This window comes from Poecilia reticulata, linkage group LG20 (genome assembly GCF_000633615.1).
Source record: "Poecilia reticulata strain Guanapo linkage group LG20, Guppy_female_1.0+MT, whole genome shotgun sequence".
NCBI lineage: Eukaryota > Metazoa > Chordata > Actinopteri > Cyprinodontiformes > Poeciliidae > Poecilia > Poecilia reticulata.
In genome coordinates this window covers 11,037,233-11,056,967 of record NC_024350.1, presented here as the reverse complement: position 1 = coordinate 11,056,967, position 19,735 = coordinate 11,037,233, and the positions used below count along the sequence as shown (strand labels likewise).

The 19,735-nt window shown below is 37.3% G+C and overlaps 1 protein-coding gene across 1 annotated transcript in view; it reads right to left on the bottom strand.

Moving 5' to 3' along the window:
• The window catches only part of LOC103482473 (contactin-associated protein-like 2), a 117,957-nt gene that overhangs the window by 252 nt on the left and 97,970 nt on the right, over positions 1 to 19,735 (bottom strand). The window contains exon 3 of the mRNA XM_008438661.2: positions 11,965 to 12,158. Within this exon, the coding sequence (XP_008436883.2) occupies positions 11,965 to 12,158 (194 nt within the window). The remainder of the gene's footprint in view (positions 1 to 11,964; positions 12,159 to 19,735) is intronic.

Here is a 19,735-nt window from a genome sequence, read left to right as displayed (position 1 = left end):
CAAGATACTGCGCAGAACCCTCAAGCTCCCAGGCCTCTGGTAGAGGACCCGAGCTCAGAGGATGAAACAGACCACCTGCGGAGGGTGAGAAGGGAATGACAGGAGGACATATGAAATGAGCAGGATGTCTAATTCAGAATAGCCTCGTATCACCTGCTAAGATATGAAAAATAAGGAAAAAAGGCTAATTCATTTAGTATACACATTTTAAATAAAATATTTCTTCAGTAATGTTCACTATTGTTGGATTGTTTGCAAGCTTAGCATGTTTTACATATGAATCAGTTTGTGTCATTTGATTGTTGTTTTTTTTATCCATTCTGCTTGTTTCCATTTTTTTTTCTATTCATCTTCCAGTGTTCTTTGTTAGTTTTTTTTTTTAAACACTCCTGGCTAATTGGCTGAGCCAGGATGGTTGAACAGTCCACACATAAACAGATGTAGTCTGGACTCCATGCTATTTAGGAGAATCTCTAGTGTCAAAACTTAATGTCATTGTAAAGCTCATTTCATTAACATACGGGGAAAAACTGAATACCAACTATTTTCTAAAGCCGAGGTTGTCTTCTTTTTTTTTAAACCACACATTGCTCTTTGCCCTTGTCAGTTCATAAGAAAGACTGCAAGAAAAAGAGAACAAAACAATTTTTTTTGTCTCCACCTAAGAGCACCATTCCCAACCCCCATCCCAATTTTTATTTTCTCTATTGTGTTCATCCTGCAATTCTGCACTTATCTCTGCGTGGCTGAATGAACAGCTCAATTCAAAGGCATTACTATGCAGAGTAGAGGAGAAAAAGGAAGACAGGGAGGAGAGGAGGATGGAGATGAAGAAAATGCCTTGCTAAAGTCGGACAAGTCAACCATTTAATTCCCCTAACGTCAAAGTCAAATCATTAAACAGCAAACCACTGAGTAATTGGAAATGTATGTGTCACTGCATGTAGTGTGTGTATTGGTTTCCGTTTGTGTCGGGGTTGATGTGTTTCTATGCACACTGCAGATGTATTTGATCAAGCACTCAGTTTAATATATGACAGCAAAGTCAACAAAGTATCAAACGCAACTTGAAGATTTTGCTCAAGGTAAGTGTATATAACTGCATATAAACGTATAAAACAAATCCAATTCCACTGTTGCATTTATGTACATAATGTTAACTGAAGGGATTACCATAACTATAGTTACATATTTTTTTATGAAAACACGGGATAAATCATAGCAAAGCGTTTCTGTCAATTAATTAGGAAGACTATGTGATCAATGGAAAACAAAGAGAGGAAATATGAATTGAAAACAAAAAAATAATGAGGTAAGCTTACAATCGGTCAGTGTCACAGCTGATTGTTTTCGAACACCAGGGCTGCTGTCTCTCAAGAAAACACAACTAAATCACTTTCCTACAGCTTGTCTGCAAATCCCGCTGTTGTCTTCTCTTGTCCCACACACACACGCACGCATGCACACACACACAAACGTCCCTCAGTATATTGACAAAAGACACACCAACACATATCTAAACACACACATTCACACACCTTTACCTTCATTGTCTAAACACTCAGCGGTTCATCGTCAATTCTGGTCTCCGCTCGTTTAATTATCCTCCCCAGCTGAATGTTTTTTTCATTTCCTGGATGTGCGACTGTCCTTTCTGTCAGAGTCTTTTTGTGGCAGGGAGTGTCTGGCTGTATGCGAGCATTATATTTGTGTGTCTCTGTTTTGATGGCCAGGGACAGGGCTGTGGACAGATCTCCAGATACTGAGAAACAACAAGTGAAAGCTGTTTTCTGGCATTTGCTTGCTGCCACTGGACTCTCTGTTGGACTAGCTCAGAGTCAGGCCCATTGGTGTGTGTTTCCTCTGAAAAGGCAGGGGAAATCAGTCTGGGCTGGTCTGTTCTTTTGTTTTTACTGACAAGTGCTTGGGACTAAACAGACGGGCCATAGAGAAATTCTGTGTTTCAGCGAAAGCCTGGGCATAGTTCTGTTTGTGCGACTCTGTGGCGTTTCCTGAGCCAGTTATGCAGGCCAAACTTTGGTCATGCTTAATTTAGACCAGGAATCTGAAAAGAGGAAATTCTGACCATGCTCTTTTCCAGAAACTATGTGCACCATATTGTGAGAGCTGATTTTCAAAACAGCAAATTATTGCATTTTTATCTACTCTAACCACTTCCCTACAATCAGAAAATAAAAATTCCAGGCAACTGACTGAAGTCCCCATCATTGGTTCTGAGAGAATCAAAATTCATTCATTTTAAAACTGTGTGTCAGAGACAGACAGGAAGAAATCAACTTACTGATTTTGGATTCATACTTCTATTGTTGAGTATTATTATTCTTTATTATATATATTCTTTTAATGGTATTCACTGTATAGTTTCACTATTTCTTTAGTTTGTTTTTTTTTTGCAATTAAATAAACAAACTAAAAAAAAAAAAAAACTGCACAAGCCCCTTGATCTAAGAAAAAGGATTTTCCTCCCAAAATATAATAATATAATTCCTTCACCTAAAACCAAATTCAACATTGTTTCAAAGATAAACACAGTACCTATCTTGTTGTTATGACTCGCTGTAAAGATGCCTGTGATAATATATTTCACAAACATAATATCTTTTAAAGCAGCGTCATAAATCATGAACATTATGGAAAAATACAGCCTTAAATTTATTCAGTGGAGAAAAAAAAAATTCAATGCAACAAAATAAGTTTTTTGAAAGTCACCGGGGACATATTGCTGGTACACCAGGTAACTCTAACCTTCAGTGCTTTCTACAATCAGTTTGGGGTTGTAAAGGAAAACACTTAAGAACAACATCTATCGTCGTTCTGAAATGCCTCAGAAAATATGCCTATACCAAGAAGGAGTGCTGTGATTTTTTTGAACATGTTTTTTCCAAATGAAATTGTCCACATAAAACCATACATAGCCAAAAGCCAGTAATCTGTTCCGTCTTCTTTGACAACTTCGGCAACAACTCTGTGATATATGCCCAGATTATTGCAAGCCCATGCGCAAAAGAATACAGCAAAGTAACCCGGTAGTCTTCTCTGACAGGATTTCACAACGTTGGAGCAAACAGAGAGAGGCATCATTGACAATTCCCCTTTCTGCAATCGCTCCAGATCATCCAGAGTCCTGACTCTTTTTCTATTTTCTTAATATAGTTAGAAACTTTTTACTTGAGCCACACAGATCTTGTTGCCGTTTGTTTGGAAAAGAAGCGACACAAGACTTAATTTATTCAGAAACAAACCATAGCAGTTTGTGTCTATGATGACAACATTAACAACATTGTGATTCTTTTTATTCTGACTTTACTGTTTCACACAAAAATATGTTTTAGAGCAATTATAGTTTCTATATAGTTTCTCCTTTTGTGAAATGTGTATTTTTGCACATAAAAAGATATATGGTTGGTTCTAACATTCTTTTAATATTTTATATAGAAGCCTGTATGTTATTACATTTCTTTGTTCCCATTATGGCCTATGCCAACTCAGTCTTTCATTAACTACCCTCATCTGCTAAAAGGGTCGACCAAAGCCTTGGTGACCACAGAAAATGGATTCGTTTCTTTGCCTCACATTATTAGACGAAAAAGTACGGATAATTTTTGAACATTTCATGCCAGTACCTTTTTCATGCACTGCTTTTTACTCATTAATTATGGCCAGACATTGGAAAAAGAAGGGAGGAAATAGTGAAAGCGCTAGACTTAAGGTCAAGAAACATTTCATCATGGAACCCTCGTCAGTGTTTTCCGTATAAATTCACACATACATGCACAGAAGGGAAAAATGGAATTTTAATAGCCCATTACTCAGGCTGTGAACATTTGGCACCGTCCCCCCCCTGAGTTCACAAAAGACCAACACTGATGGAGCAAAGTCCCCATGCTTAGCTCCACATAAAACTTGCACAGATGAAACTCTGTGTGTGGTTGCATGCCTTTACACTTGCAAATTAACTCTTCTGTAAATCTGCGTTTTGAGTGGCAAATTCCTGTTTTGCGTTGCTGTCTTTGTTAAAGTCAGCAGCACAATAAACGTATCATTGTGTTCAAGGTAAAATCACTTATCACTTGAATTCCAAAAAAGAAAAAGCTCAAAATTTCAGTAATTATGACCTGTTCATATCAAACTGGAATAAGTGTAATTTGACTGTACCTGTCAATGACACATTTTGAGAAAACAAAATTCACAGCACCACATAAGTTGTATTATAGGAAATGAGTAGAAGTCACTGTAAAGTACCAAATGTATGTCTGTAAATTTAACATCTGTGCTTTTGACAACCATCCATCCACTGATTCGTTATCTATACCAGTGTATCCTTGTAGGGACGTGAAACGCTGCGTCCATCTCCAGCAGCCATTGTGGGAGAGTCGGGGTAAACGCTGGAAAAGTCACAACTCATACGTTGGTAGGTAGATGAAAGCCATGGGGAGAACATGCAAACTCTAGGCAGAAAGACTCCAACCCAGGATTTCTACAAGGGACCGTTTTGCAGGCACTATTCTGGTTGTTTTGCTGACAATCCTGTTTGCGTGTTGTTTGCAGATCAAGTTTGCACATCCTATCACGCTTGCACCTGCTTTTGTATGTGCAAACCTTTAGAAGATTTGGCTGTTGGTGTAGCTCCCATCCCTTTCTCCCATGTGATTAAGAGAGGGAGGTTGTCTTAAGAGAGAGGAATGTCTGGGTTTTGCTTTTAAACCTTATTTTCTTAACCTGATCTTGCATACTGGAAAACAATGAGTGTTACTTTAATCAATATCTCTATGTGGACACTGCATTTTGTAAAAACCATATCATAATCACCATCTCAAACCTAACTTTGACTTCATCAATCCAGTTGTTCTTGCCACTCAGCAACACTGACAATGGAAATTAATAAGAGTGGTCGTACAAAAAAAAAGAAGGTAGAAAGAGACACAGAGTGCAATCCACTGATGTTTATATGCAGGTGTGTGATTGATCAGTGCATGCTCTGTAGGTTTTGAAACCGAATTAAACTTTACCACTGAGACAAGACAAAGACTTACCCATCTATTTACCTGACAAGCCACAGACTAGTAGTTTTTTCCTCTAGAGAATGCACATACACATTTGCTTGTACTTACAAAATGGGCACAGTTGCACACTAGAAAAGAAAAGCTCCACACAGACTAGGCAATGCTTGTTTGAACACCATGATGTTCAGCTGAAATACGATCTATAGCACTATGGATACCACTGCGACCTACTAATAGTGACACACTTTACTTGTTACCCTTGATAACTTTTGCTGTGAAAGATCAAGTCCAGTTTCACCACTCGCAAAAACATATATATTTTAATCCCAAATAATGAAATGATATATACACACAGAATATAGTTGTTCCTTAGCTCTGACTCCTAAAAAGAAGGTCTATTTACACCTGACATCCCAGTAAACTCGATATGTAAACAAAAGTGGAGTGAAGTTATATTTAAGCTGCTGTAGATTTCCTCTTAGATTTTAACACAAAAAAAAAATAAACACATGAGCCATTTGTCCTGCTAGCGCTAGATATGGGTGTTTGTTTTGATGGTATTTACCCAGAATCCTCTGTGCTGTAGTCTGCTACCTGCTTCTAAAGCAATCTCAGGCCCATTTGGTATTAAAATGCATTCGGACTGCACCAGAGTTGATTTCAGCAGAATCGAAAGCTAGGTTCTTAGGCATACCAGAGATTGTTTTCTGGTCTGAATCAGAGTCCGATTGTGCAATCACACCTCTCCAAACAGACGGGGCTTTCAAGCAAGGGCGGATCTAGAAAAATATTTATGGGGTGGCAAGAGGGGGGCAGGGATTTTTTCAGGGGTGGCAGCATATGCCAGTGTGTGTGTGTGTGTACATTATATAAATAAAACTTACACAGCTTACACAGACCTAACATTGGACTTAAATTACTTGATTTACTTGTTACAAAATATTGTTTTTAACTTGCATTGTTTCAAAATGAGCTTCATGTAGCACTGAGGATTAAATATAATTTCTTAATATAGTATTGTTAATTATTTTTATGTCTTTCATACTCCTGCTAATTGATATGTAATGCTGGATTGGACAGCGCCTATTAGTCGCTATATGATTCAACGAGTTATGTCCAGAAAACCATTTTATCCCAATGAAGGACGAGCAGAAATCTGTCACAAAAATATTCAAAGCGCCATCATTTGTTATCAGATATATCTATTAAATACGACTTAAGATAAAGAGCAGAAAACTGATGTTTGATCAATTCTCCATGATACAAATCTATAAACAATTTGTTTCTGTTAGTTCTGTCAAGATGCAAGAAGGATCAAATTTATCTTATATTGGTCAATCGTTTTATTTTAAATATGCTGAGGGGGCTGTAGTTTGATAATTAGTTCAGTTTTTGGCGCTTGTTTAACTTTTAGGAATTGCAGCGGCTGCAGACAGTGCGCCACAATAAAGGTACAATAAAGCTGATAAACAGGTGAAGAACCAAACACCACTTCTATTCTGCCTTTTCTCACTCTGTGTGTCGACTTTATGCGACACACAGAGCGTAAAGTCTCTGTGTGTCCAGCAGACAACAGCTCAATGAGCAGATAGAGCAGAGATTACTGATCAGGGGAATCAACACCAAAAAGCAAACATTTCCCACACAAAAAAGTAGCAAAAACACCAAAACAGAACATTCAGTCTCTTACATTATGCTGTCAGGCTTGATGTCTATATTGTCATTATTAATACGTTTTCGCCTGAGCACAGCGGTGGTTGATTAGCTCATTTAAACAGCTGCTCTACTGATGACGTGGTGGGCGGGTTGACCTGTTTTAGTGCCAACGGAACCAAAACACACCAAACTGCGCAGTACATGTTACTGCTCACTTGTTCAATGTTTTCTTTAAGTTAAAACTTTTTCCTCACCTGTTAAATCTGAAGCCCTTGTTATCTAATTCATAGGGTTGAATTAACCGCTAAATATTCCGTCCATTTTTCAGATTATTTGCGTGACTGGTATTTTCTGACCACCCATAATGTTGACTCAATGGACAGCATGGCGCATGTGTGGCGCACGATAAGTCACGTAATGTCCAGTCCAGTAATTCATATCCATCCTATCAATGCTGCTGCCTAGCACTCTGTCCTTTCTCGCACTTTCCGCTACTCAGCAGTAGATGTCAGGTTACATTGTGTTGCATTCAATCTTATCGGAAAAAAGAGATTCGTGCGCTCAACGTCCGATTTCCCATAACTATTTATTGAATTCATAGTCGCCAGCTGGGGTGGCAACAGGGGTGGCAAGGCTCTAATTTGGGGTGGCAACTGCCACCCCATGCCACCCCAGTAGATCCGCCCCTGCTTTCAAGGCAAACAAACTTGATTTGAATTAAAGCTGTCTAAATAGGGCTGATGTCAATACTGAATCAAGGTCTCACCAAGGAAATTGAAGCTTGGGCATAAATGGGTCTTCCAAAAAGACTGTCACACTAAGCACATAGTCAATTCTGTAGGTCCAACTATGAGCATTGCATGTAGTCCGCCAGGAAAAGTGGAGCTGGGAGGACCCAATAATGAGAAATCATTCTAATAATTGAAAAACATGAAACACATACAAAAAAAATTGCATGTATTTTGCACTTCTTTAATATCCAATTTTCACTTCTGTCTTCTGCGAACCTCTCGGGTATCAGTGCGCTGATAATAATCTGGAATGTGTTATAACCATGCATCCTTGTCTTTTTGGTTAGCAATAGCCCTTTCTGACAGTGTAAGTGAAAACCATCCATCCATCCATCCATCCATCTATTGTACACCCTTGTCCCTAGTGGGGTCGGGAGGGGTTGCTGGTGCCCATCTCCAACTATCGTTGAGAGGCGAGGTTAAGTGAAAAATTAAAATGACAAAAAAAAAACAACTAAAAACAATATAACTTGTCATTTCATTATTTTTGGCACTCCAAACACCTTAACATGACACTTAACACACATAGTTAAGAAAATATGTATTTTTATGAAAAAAATCAATTTCTGTGCTTAACACTTGTCTACTCCCTGTAACAGTATGAATAATCATGTTGTCTACACTGAAGTAATGGCTCAGTAACCCTTGAGGAAACGTAAAATCTTAGGGATTTATGTAAAAATTTATTTACACAACTGTGTGCTTTAAGACAAAGTAGTCAGGTGCAAAAATCACTGTATGACCACTTATGAGATCCTAATTATCATATATGCTGTGCTTGGATGAAAAGAACATCGACACCCGCAAATTTCTTTTTAAAAGACGACTTAATTTTGCCTTTTGATGCTGAAATATGTCTTCTGTAGTACTACTATTTCTGATAAACAAATTTGACCCTAAAAATTTGGTTTGATATTTCATTTTGGATTCTGACTAGATGAGCAAGATTGGTGTCACTACCACATTTGTTGTCACTTCTATCTCCTGCTGTTAATAAACTGTACCACCATGATAGAAATGGTAAACCTCAAATCCCACTTCTTTTTAATTTTATTCTATACCTTGAATTACTTACTATGCTTAATTAGAAAAAAAATTGATGCAAAGATCCATTCAAGGGTGCAAATCATGATGCAAGTGACTAAATGAAGTTGGAGTAAGGATGGGTTTTTGGTTTTATTAATTATTAGTCATTTATCCATGTCCTTGTGACTCCTTAGTGGTACATTAGTTTCAAATTAAAACATCATCTTTCACAAAAGCAATACTGCATTGCACATGCTCATTGATTGTACTTCACAACGAGACATGGAGTTATAACAGCTGATTTAGTATTGAGACAACAAGCTCTGATGAAAGTCAAAAGTAGTCGGACCTCACAGTTTGGCAGGAATGGAGTTAAGTCATCAGCAAAAAGTAATGGCAAGCGGTGATTGGAGGCTAAAGCCTCCTGAAAAGAGCTCCCATACATAAAAGTGCAGGACAGGTGGTTTTCTCTCTGGGGATCACTGTGCGAGTCTCATTCAGTGGTGAATGGAGATTGAGCCGAACGTGATTGAACAGGCTGAAACAGGGCCTGATGGTAGCAGTGTGTGTGTGTGTGCGTGGGCCTGCGTGTGTGTGTGTGTGTGTGAATGAGAGAGACAGAAACATTAAGCTGGTTTATGTGCTCAACTATCCCCTCTCATCCATTTGATCAATAGCACTGATTGCTTCAATATTAGCACTGCTTACACACAGACATGCACATGGCAAAAATAGTTTATGGGGGTGTGGAGGATGATCTTAATCAGCAACAAGCTGTGTTAAGGAGCAACCAACATGTGTGTGTCTGCATTCTTGTAGACTGCTGCTCTCCACTGGCCCCTTCCAAATGAGACCAGAAACAGCCACAAGGATGCACTCTGCTTTCCCCTCCTGCTGCATGGATTATTTATGAGATATGCCCAGCTTGAAATGATTAGCTTTCTATTTGTTTACATAAGCGCTATTTTGACTAACAACGGTAATAAATTAAAAAGCAATATATGTGTCATACATCTAGACAAAACGGAGGCAAAAACTCAGCTGTGGTTGCAAAATACGAAAGAGATTAATGTTGTTTTTAAAGTGTTTGCAGAAATATTAGAGGCAATGAATCAGGGTTAATGGCAGAGGAACATTCTTCAGAATGAATAATAATCACAAAACAATTATGATTCAGCATAAAACAACAACTTAATTTATTTGTGACAGCTTAAATATTCTCATGTCTCACTGAAAACAGCTCTAAAAAATAACTGTTGAATCTAAATAATGATGAGGTGTCAGAAACTGAATGCAAAGAACAACTTAACAGACAGGTTCAAGTGTCTAAATATGATGGATAGTATGAACTGGTATTCGAATCAATCAGCAACTTCATTTCAACTTTGCATTTGAGAAAGTCAGTCAAAATGGAGTCGGTGACAAACACGGCATATTGGGAGAAGAAAACTCTACTTTGTCTATGTCTAAGCAATGTTAACGTTTCTCCCTGGCATATTTTGAAAACTGGTTCTAAACGTTTGATATATTCATGCAAGATGCATCTTGCTTGGAGACACAAGTTTGGGTCCCATCTACCTCAAAACTCAACATTCAGATCAGGTGTTTAACCATTTTTAGACATGAATATGACACATCAAGTGAGAAAAAAATGGTCCACTTCATAACATGAACTAATATACAATTTCCTTTTTTCTTGCTGACAGAGAATGGAGTTATGTTAATCTGCAAACAAAATGTGGTGCATGTGAAATCTTCCACTAGCCATTACAAATACCATGATCGTTGTCTTGTGACTCTTACATGCTAGTCTGGTTGGAGAGACTAATTAAAACACCAAATAAGCTTCCTATGAAAAAAGTTCTTCATAAAAATGTCATATTCTTCCAAAACAAAATTAAAAAGCCCAAAAGTTCAAACTGTGATATATTACTAGAGTTCCAATGAAACTTTAATTAATTTGACTGATCTCTCGACAAGGAACGTACCATAATTTCTGGATTATAAGTTGCTACATTTTTCAAATGCTTTGAGCACTGTGATGCAGCTAATATGTGAATTTTTACCAGTAGGTTTAAAAAAAAAAACTATCTGAATGCTGTATGATAAAGAGGATAGCACAAGCTTAAGAGCAAATTTTCCTCGAGACTAAAATGACATGAATAGCAAAAACAAAAGAGACCGAGGAAGAGTGTGACAAAGTAAATGGGAAATGGCCTGTACTTGCATCAACTAAGTGTTAAGGTCACTATGATTTCACTTGGAAAAAATCCACACACTGAAATAGTATCTGTACATTTACAAGGAAATAAAAGATTGGTTCCTGTATCTAGGGGCCAGTCAGTGCTGCAATAAGCTCTTTCACTTGGAGGTTACACTTGGTAAAAACCATGCTAATAGTTTGATGAATATTTAAATGCACCACGCTGTGAAACGGTCTTTTTTTCTGCAAGAAGAGGTTTCCTGCTTTGATTTAATTGTGGTTATAGAGAGAACTGTCATATTATAATGAATAATACATCCATTTACATTAATAATTTTTTAATCTAGAGAAATGTAATTGAATTTTCTTTGCAGTCTGTGTGAATTACCTTCCATCTGAACTGGGATTAAAAGAAATGAGAAACACAGTTCAAATTTGGTCAACACTTAGCTGACAGGAACTTGATCAATTTTCAACCATAAAATTGTTCTTTCACAGACAAGTAAAAACTATTCAATAAGTAAAGGACTGCGGCAAGCGCAGTGTTGCTGGTAACTGCAAGTTCATTAAATCCAGCCAAACCCAGTTTACAAGTTTCTTCTTATTTTGCAGTTTAATCTATTTCTGTCCAACTTTATGAAGCCATTTTGATAACCAGCACTGAACCAAAGAGATGTTCAGTTAAATGAGTTAGAAAAACAAAAACAAAACACATTGAAACAGACACAAGTAACCAGTAAAAACAACCAATATAAAGATGACCTAAAAGCAACAAATTACCTAAGAGAATTACCTAAAAGCAACAGATCTCATGATGCCAATTGCTAAAGTATAAAGCAAGGTTTTGAAAGAGATTTAAACAGATAGAGAAGACGCCTCTGTAGTTTCCAAGGGCAGATCATTTAACAGTTTGTGAGCTGCTACAACAACCAAAAGTGGGGTTTTCCACAGGTATTCCACCCCTGACCATTTTTTACTTGCTTTTGTAAAGTTTCCTGTGCTGAATCTTGTGTTGTATATAATATTTCCAAGATAGACAGACAGAGTAGATAGTTAAATGACTGATACGCAGTAAAAAAAAGTACTGAGACACCCAGACCGGTGGAAATTGTAGGGCCTCCGCAAAGAGGAATAGCCAGGACTAATCTGGTTTTATCAGTTTTTATGTGTAAAATAATTGTGGAGTGTTAGTGAGCAATAAAGAACTCTCCATGTTCTCACAGCTTAAACACACAAATATAAACCTAACTTTCAATTTACTCACCCAAATGTTGCCATCTTGATGATATGGTTTCCAGTTCCTTCCAGTGTCACTGTAGAGCAGACGGTACTGCGTCGTCCAGTCTGAGCTGCTGTACCGACCCTGTGTTGCAATGGCGCTCACTTGTCTTCGGGAACCAAGGTCCACCTGGAGCCACTGGTAATGGTCACTGTCCAGAGGTGACCATCCTCCAGCACCTGTAGAGTGGATGGCATTTTAAAATGGAGTTCATCAAAGATTTCTTTTCTCCAGCATACTTCCTTACAGTGCAACGCAAAGCCAAAGTTCCAAAGTTGCTCTGAAAAAGATTTCATGATTGCTTCATTACATCTTTACCAAAGACAATTTAGGTTTGAAGTCTGCTCCCAATAAAGCTTAATTTACAAAAATATATTGCAGCATAAAAAAAGCTATCCTAGGTTGTGTAAAAATTATAGATACAACATTAAATTGTTGAAGTTTTGTATAGAGTAAGGAAAATGGGATTTTGAAAAATACCTCAGGCTTTATCCATTTACAGTGGTGTGCACAAAACTCCGGCAGTGAGCAATATAATATTCTCAAAACCAGATGAAACCAGCTAAGCATTGTGCAGAACACAAAAGAGACAATGATCATAATACATGTTGTCAAAGTTGGGAACACAACCTCCCAGGTAGAAAAAAAACCCTTATTACTCACTACACTCTACTTCTAACTTGACCAAAAACTGGGGTTGCATCAGTAAAGTTGCCAATATCTTAAAAGCCCAATGCAGCAAAAGTAAATATCTCTAAAATGTAAAATACAATCGGTTATAAGAAAGTTTGGGTATGGGTAAAAAGATGAGGAACAAGTCTGAGTTCATGGTAAGTAGATAGTATAAGCAAATGATTAAGAACACAAACTAAAAAAGACTGAACAAAAGACTAAAAGGAAATGTATTGGAAACCAAGAGCTGGTTCAAGTACACGTTCTACATTAAAGAAAAAGTAAAGAGTTAATAGCTGTTCCTGTGATTAACTACTAGAGAGGTACGCTCTGAGCTAGTAGTAAAATCTTTGAAATAAAAATTATACAGCATCTAAAAAACACGAGGTGTCCTAGTTGAGTGCAGTTAACTGCAGAGGTGTAGGAGAAAAAAAAACTTCTCAGATCATCAATGTTCAATATCTGTCATTAGGATTTTCTGCGATAAACCAACTCACTAAGCTGCTCATTTAAAAAGCTCAAACAAGTACATGACGCAGCAGGGCCGCCGTTAGACAAAACTATTTGAACAGGAAGGATCATCAGAGGCAGGGTTACCACAACATACAGATGGATATCAAAGGGACAAAGCTGGACTGAAAGATCTAGTGATAAATATGGGCTCAAAAGATCATACAGGAATTGGAAGGATGTAGAATGTTGGAAGTGAGGGAATTAAAGGTGACAGGCTACATGAATGGTAGCATCAGCCAAAAGAAAAAAAAAAAAAAAAAGAGAAGGAATAAAAGGAGAAATGGGAGTCGGGAAGCATCACGGGACCGTCACTGTTCTTTCGCCTGTCACACACACAGATGTTCGGGGAGGGAAAAAAGGAGCAGGAGGAGGATAGGTGAGAGAACAGGGGAGCAGAGAAGGTCAAGACGCCACGTCTGAGCAAGAGACAAAGAGAAGGAGAAAGCCAAAAGGCAGTAGAAAAAGATCAGAAGATAAAACTCACAACAGCAGAGAGAGAGAAAAGGAAGAATGATCGAAACTGTAAAACAATTAACTCGCTAGGCGAAATGCCATCCCAATTTTGTCATGCTCGGAGATCAAAGGAGATTGAAAGCTCCCTTCATTGGATAAAATGGACTGTGATTAAGAGTTTGTAAAAACGGTTTCAAAGATTTTCTATCACTATCAAGACCATAAAAACTGAAAACAGATCAGTGCTCATAAAGTCAAGCTAATCAAATTATTCTGATTTAAATAGTGGGCTAAGCAGTAAAGGAGGGCTAGCAGGAAACATCACACCCAGAAGCCAAGGCCCTTCTATCTGTTCTGATTCTTTTTGTGTAAATGTGGGCGTCAAATACTCTCATTTTATTCTACAGTTCAACAACATGCATGTTAGCTTAAACTGGTGAGTCTCACGTTCCCAAAAGTGTTTGTGCTCGTGCTTCCAGGGGTTCCTTTTATTTGTATATATTTGTATACATTTGTGAGCATTTATTTGAAAAGTTTCGATCGGCAACTTCAAGATCTTAATTAGTTAAAGTCTAGGATGTCAGAAAAGGGGAATGGAGAGAAAACAGCTGGTTGGCTCTCTGCTAGTGCTTCATCTTTCTGTCATGGAGCAAAGGGAGGGAATGGAGACAGAGTAATTTAATTAAAAGCCGACTGTCGTTACCGATGGATGACTGCAATGGCAAACTTCACAGGATGACTGAGTGAAAAGAATATATGAAAATGGAGGGGGGATCTGGTTAATTGTGCAGCACATTAGAGCTTAGTTGTCCTGCAGCTGTTTTTTTTTTTTTGTTTGTTTGTTTTTTTCAAAATACAGTGTGACAAAAAGATACTTTTTAAAAGCTGTGAGAAAATAAAATGCCACATACAAGGGTGGAAATGGGAGGAAAAAAACAACGGATAATAAAACTGAACAAAAAAGAAAGCAGACAAGTTGAGAAAATGGGCCGTAGGATTGAAAATGTTGCAGTAAAAACTTACAGATGCATACAGAGAAGATGAAATGGTGATGTAAAAAGAGTATGCGATGATCAAATGGGTGCAGGGAGAGAAACACTGGTGAAACGTGGGAGAGATGAATGCTGAAGAGAAGCTTAAGAAAGGTAAAGCAGCAGAAGAACACAAGAAGATTTTAAGATCAGTTTCGGAAGTGTTAATCATTTGAGGTTGAATTTTATGCTTGGTCACTTTTGCACTGCAAAGAACTGTGTGCACACATGAATGCTTAGATACAGCATACCTATCGGAGTCACTACAGATGCACACATGCATACACAGATCACCCAGTTCTATTTCTTTTTTTAAACATATAATTTTCCATTGTTGCATGCAGAGAGTTTCTCTCTGGTCAAGGGTTAAATAGAGTTTCTCTTTTACACAAATTCCCAATGAATAAGATAGAACTCAGGTAACGTGGATGGTATGGTATGTACATATTAAAACAATACAAGTAGATAGAATTTGGTTCCTCTGAGATCATAGTGGGGAACAATATATTTTTTTCAAACCATCAACCATAAAGGAATTACTTCCTTTACCTTTTCCTCAATGTTGTGTTTCTATCAAAATGTTATTATTTGGCCTCCATTGTCAAGTCTTTGTTCTCAGTTTGAAGGTGTCTCACATGTCAAGTGGAACATTTCTAATTCTCCAGAGTACTTAACTTCCAATAGTTCTCTGTTGTTTTCAAAAAATATTTTTTTCAAACCATTCACATAAAAAATGTCAAGTTAACTTCAAATTTATAGAAAGTATCTCTATAGCACATACGCGTAAAACAGGAAGTCTACAAAAACAAGAAAGTGGAAGCAAAGAGGACTGCTGGAGTGAAACAAAGAAAAACAACACTGGAAGGAAGTTAGAAAACCAGAAAGTTAGGAAACGAGGTCAAAAAGCAAAAAGGACGCAAGACAGAGAAATATACACAAGGAATGAAGGATTTTTAAATGTTTTCACTCTTGTGTTGTAACATATTGTATACTTATTAAAATTAAATGTTATTATTTTTTATTAGTTGAGTATAACAACTTTCTACTTCATCTTTTCTTTATCGTCTGCGAATGCAAATCAATCGCACCCACAATCTTTGCAGATCGCTTGCGACCTAGTGCACGTGCAATTTTTTTTCTGTCTCATGCAATTTAATGTTTCTTATTTGGACTCTGTGTAGATCAGGTCCTCGGTATTTTGACAAATATAAGAGTTTCAAAAATGCAAATGAATAAGACTGTAAGAAATAAAACCAGCCTCAGTCTCCAAAGGGTTTAACATTATATTCCATGGTGTTTGTTCAAACTACAAACACTGTGGACACTTGGGTAATTATCATTACAATTACACAAACATAAAATACACAATATATCTGAAACCATATTGAAATTATCTTTGGCTTAATGCCATTACTCTTCTTTTCGCTCTGATGCTCCGACTACCATCCCTTCTTTATTTCTTATCCCTTTCTTTATCCAAACAGACCAAAAGGTACTGGCTGCAAGAGAAATTGGCTTGTCTCTTTTCTCTGTCTGACACTGCTGAGAAATACAGGGTCTTGTACTTGAAGTGACAGAAAGAAGCTACAGTCGAGGGGAAAATGTAGATTTGGGAGAGAGGGGCGAACAGGAGTGATAATGTAAGGCAGGGGAGTCAATGCCATGACAGGAGGGAGAGGAAAAGAGGATATTATAAAAGCAGGAGAAAAAGTGACAGGCAGAAATTATTCTAAGAAAGTGGAGAGATGGAGGGAAGGGGAGAGAGAGGCAGAGAAGCACAGAGAAAGAGAGGAGGAAAGGGAAAGGAAGATAGAAACAAAGAAAAACATAAAAATATAAGGATGTCAAGAAGTTACAGTAGAAGGTGAGGATAATGAAGAAACAGAAGAGGCAGATATGACAGACCAAAAGCGTTAATGTCTCTTTAAAGACAATAACAGAAAAAATGTAGGAGCTCATCATCTAAAGGTTCGCACATACAAAAATAAGTGCAACTTGACAGCACATGCAAACCTGATGTACATAAATAAGATTCAGTCAGCGAAATGACGAGAATTACAAGCACAATACATTTAACATTCATTAATGTGCAAAACATGCTGTATTGCATATACGTTTGTTATTTGTTTTGTCATTATTCGTCCGGCATAAACATTTTCTTCTTCATCTTTCTTTATGGTTTTTCAGACACTTTCCTTGATGACAACCAGTTGCACATGCAAAATCCTCATTATTATTATTATTATTATTATTATTATTATTATTATTATTATTTTTTTTTTTTTTTTTTTTGCTTACACAATTTATCACTCCTTATTTGGAACAAGGTCAAATGAAGTGCCAAAGTCTATCAGTTTAGCATGAACTGTAATTTCTGGACAAAAGAAGGAAGAAAAAAAGAACAATATAGTTCAAATATATAACGTGATGCTAAATGCTATTTCAGCAAACAATGGGTGTAAAATCCAGAGGCTAACAGTATTTAACAAAGTTAATAAGTCATATTTTCTGGTGAGGTATGTCAATAAATTAATGTATTATTTATATTATTTAATACTAGCATTTGGACATTCTCTTAAAGAGTTCTTTAATGCTTAGCAGCATAAGGTGCATAGCATCTAGTTCTAATGTTTTTTTCTGATCAATGGATCCACAAACTCTGAGATGACAGAGAAAAACATCCGACAACATTTACGTTACATTTCTTTAAATACATTTTGTGGTCTGATATTTATACACTGCATGCTGATTTGTTTTTTTTAATGCACTATTATGAAAAAAGTATTGAGACACATATCCAAATTATTCAATTCAAATGTTATGTTCCCTTCCACTGGGGTATGAAATCAAGAACTTAAGAATGACTGCAGACTGCTTACCATTTATGAAAACATGAGCTGCTCTCAGGAGCTGAATGAATTGAGGCATGCTAGTGTGAGCACATGTCAACGGTGCAATAAGTACATTCGTGAAATGTCTACCACGAAACATTCCGCTCTCGACGGTAAGTGGCATCGTATCAAAGTGGAAGCAATTGTGGACAACAGCAACTCTGAAACAGAGTGGGAGGCATTGTGAAAGAAAGCAGAGTCACACCAAACATTAAGATTAACTAAAAAATACATGCATGGGCTGCATGGATTGGGCGAGTAGCTACATGAAAACCTTACATCACTGCAAAGCAACAGATGCAGTGTCACCTCTGGAATCCTAAGTCATGAAGAAGCATTCTTTAGAGTGACAAATCCTCAGACCTCCTCACAAAAACTTGAAGTTGTTTTAGCTGCAAAGGCCGTCCGTGTATTGTCTCAGCATTTTTGCCAGTTTAGTGAATTTGACAAGTCAAAATCGGACAAAATCGATTTACAGTAATGTAAATGTTCTGTTTGTTGTGGAAGTCTGATCTGGATGATACAAGCAGGGAGAGATGGGAGAAAAAATATGTTGCACAACAGCATATTGGGCTATTAATTGCATTTTATTCATTTTCCACCTCCTTGTTTTATAGCTGGAAAAGGCTGGGAAATAATTACATAAAAGAACAAACTCATACTATGGGCTGCTTAGATGAAACTGAAAATTACATCTACTAATAGTTTACAAGAGTTGAATGCAGAAATAGCTACACTTTTAGATAATTCACAATAAAACGTGAAACCGACACTATGTAACACAGAAGCTTGATAAAGCACTGAATTCTTTATTTGGAGTAAGGTGATGCATTTTCAGCATGAATTACAAAACATAGACATCAGAAAACATTGCAGTGCATTATGGGACATATCAAATGTTTTACTCTGCATGGAATTAATTTTGCTGCAATTTCACATTTTTTATCAAAATCTGCTGAGTCATCGCCCAAGTAAAAATGATTTACTTCTGCTGTCCTTAGCAGTGTGAAATACAAATTAAAAGCCACTGTGGCAAAAACTGCTCTCATACTGAATATGACTAATTTAAATGCCCTTCTAAAAGACTCAACTTTTTCATGGTTTTCCTAGAAACCACAGTACTTCTGCCTGTGTTAAAATTAATGCTGCCAGAATCTTTAATCACGATTTTCAAAATTAAAAAGTGAATATTGATTTTGCTGTATCTCTGAACAGTGGTGGTTTTTAATGTGGGCAATATGGGCTGCTCTGCAAACATGATCTGAAAGTCATTTCAGTAAAACCCATCAGTGGTATTTGCAGTAGTGTATAAGTGGAAGACCTGGTTCATGTCTACTCTGCATTCCCAGAGACAGAACCAAACAAGGAGAAACAGCATTTAGTCTTACTTAAGCTCCTTATTTAGAGTTGCCTCTGATTTAAAACAACGGGAGCATTGACCAGAAATATTCAATGTACTTGAAAATGATTATTCTTAATGATTTTGACTATGGCATTTGACAAACTGTAATTGGTTATTGTTTTGTTGATATGTTATATAAACTTGACTTAATTTGCTTTGAATACAGTATTAATTTACATACTTCCCCAGTTTTCTTTGTGTTATGTTACAGTACAATATGTTAAGGCTAAATATGTCACCAATTTTGGACTTTGTTGATAATGAGTGCGTGTGTGTGCGTGTGTGTGTGTTTGAGAGACCTTGTTTTTATACACTGTTAGGACCATTTTTCAACAAATACTACATTGTAGAGATCCTCTGCTGCCTACGGGGCCCAAAGTCCTGGCTCAAAACAAAAAGTGCTGTTTTTGGGCTATAAGTTAGAACAGTGGTTCTTAACCTTTTTTGAGGTACCGAACCCCCCAATTACATATGCGCATTCACCGAACCCTTCGTATGCCAACCGCCCCCCACCCCTCGACACACAAAATACTTTGTGGTATTCTGATTTAGTATTAGCTGTGTAACCACCCCCCGTCACTAGAGGCAGTAGCAACCCCGAAAAGACGCGACTAAGGAGCAGATTTAGACTATAGAATTTGGTAAAAACTGTGAGCTTTGCTGAAGTAATTAAAGACACAAGTTCAAATCCATGCTGAGAGAGGAGCTCCTTCCATCAGTGCTCCTCCGCAGCACTGATTGGCTAAGCAATGTAACGTGATCCTCTGCAGAAAGTGATGGCAAAGCGGGGCGCG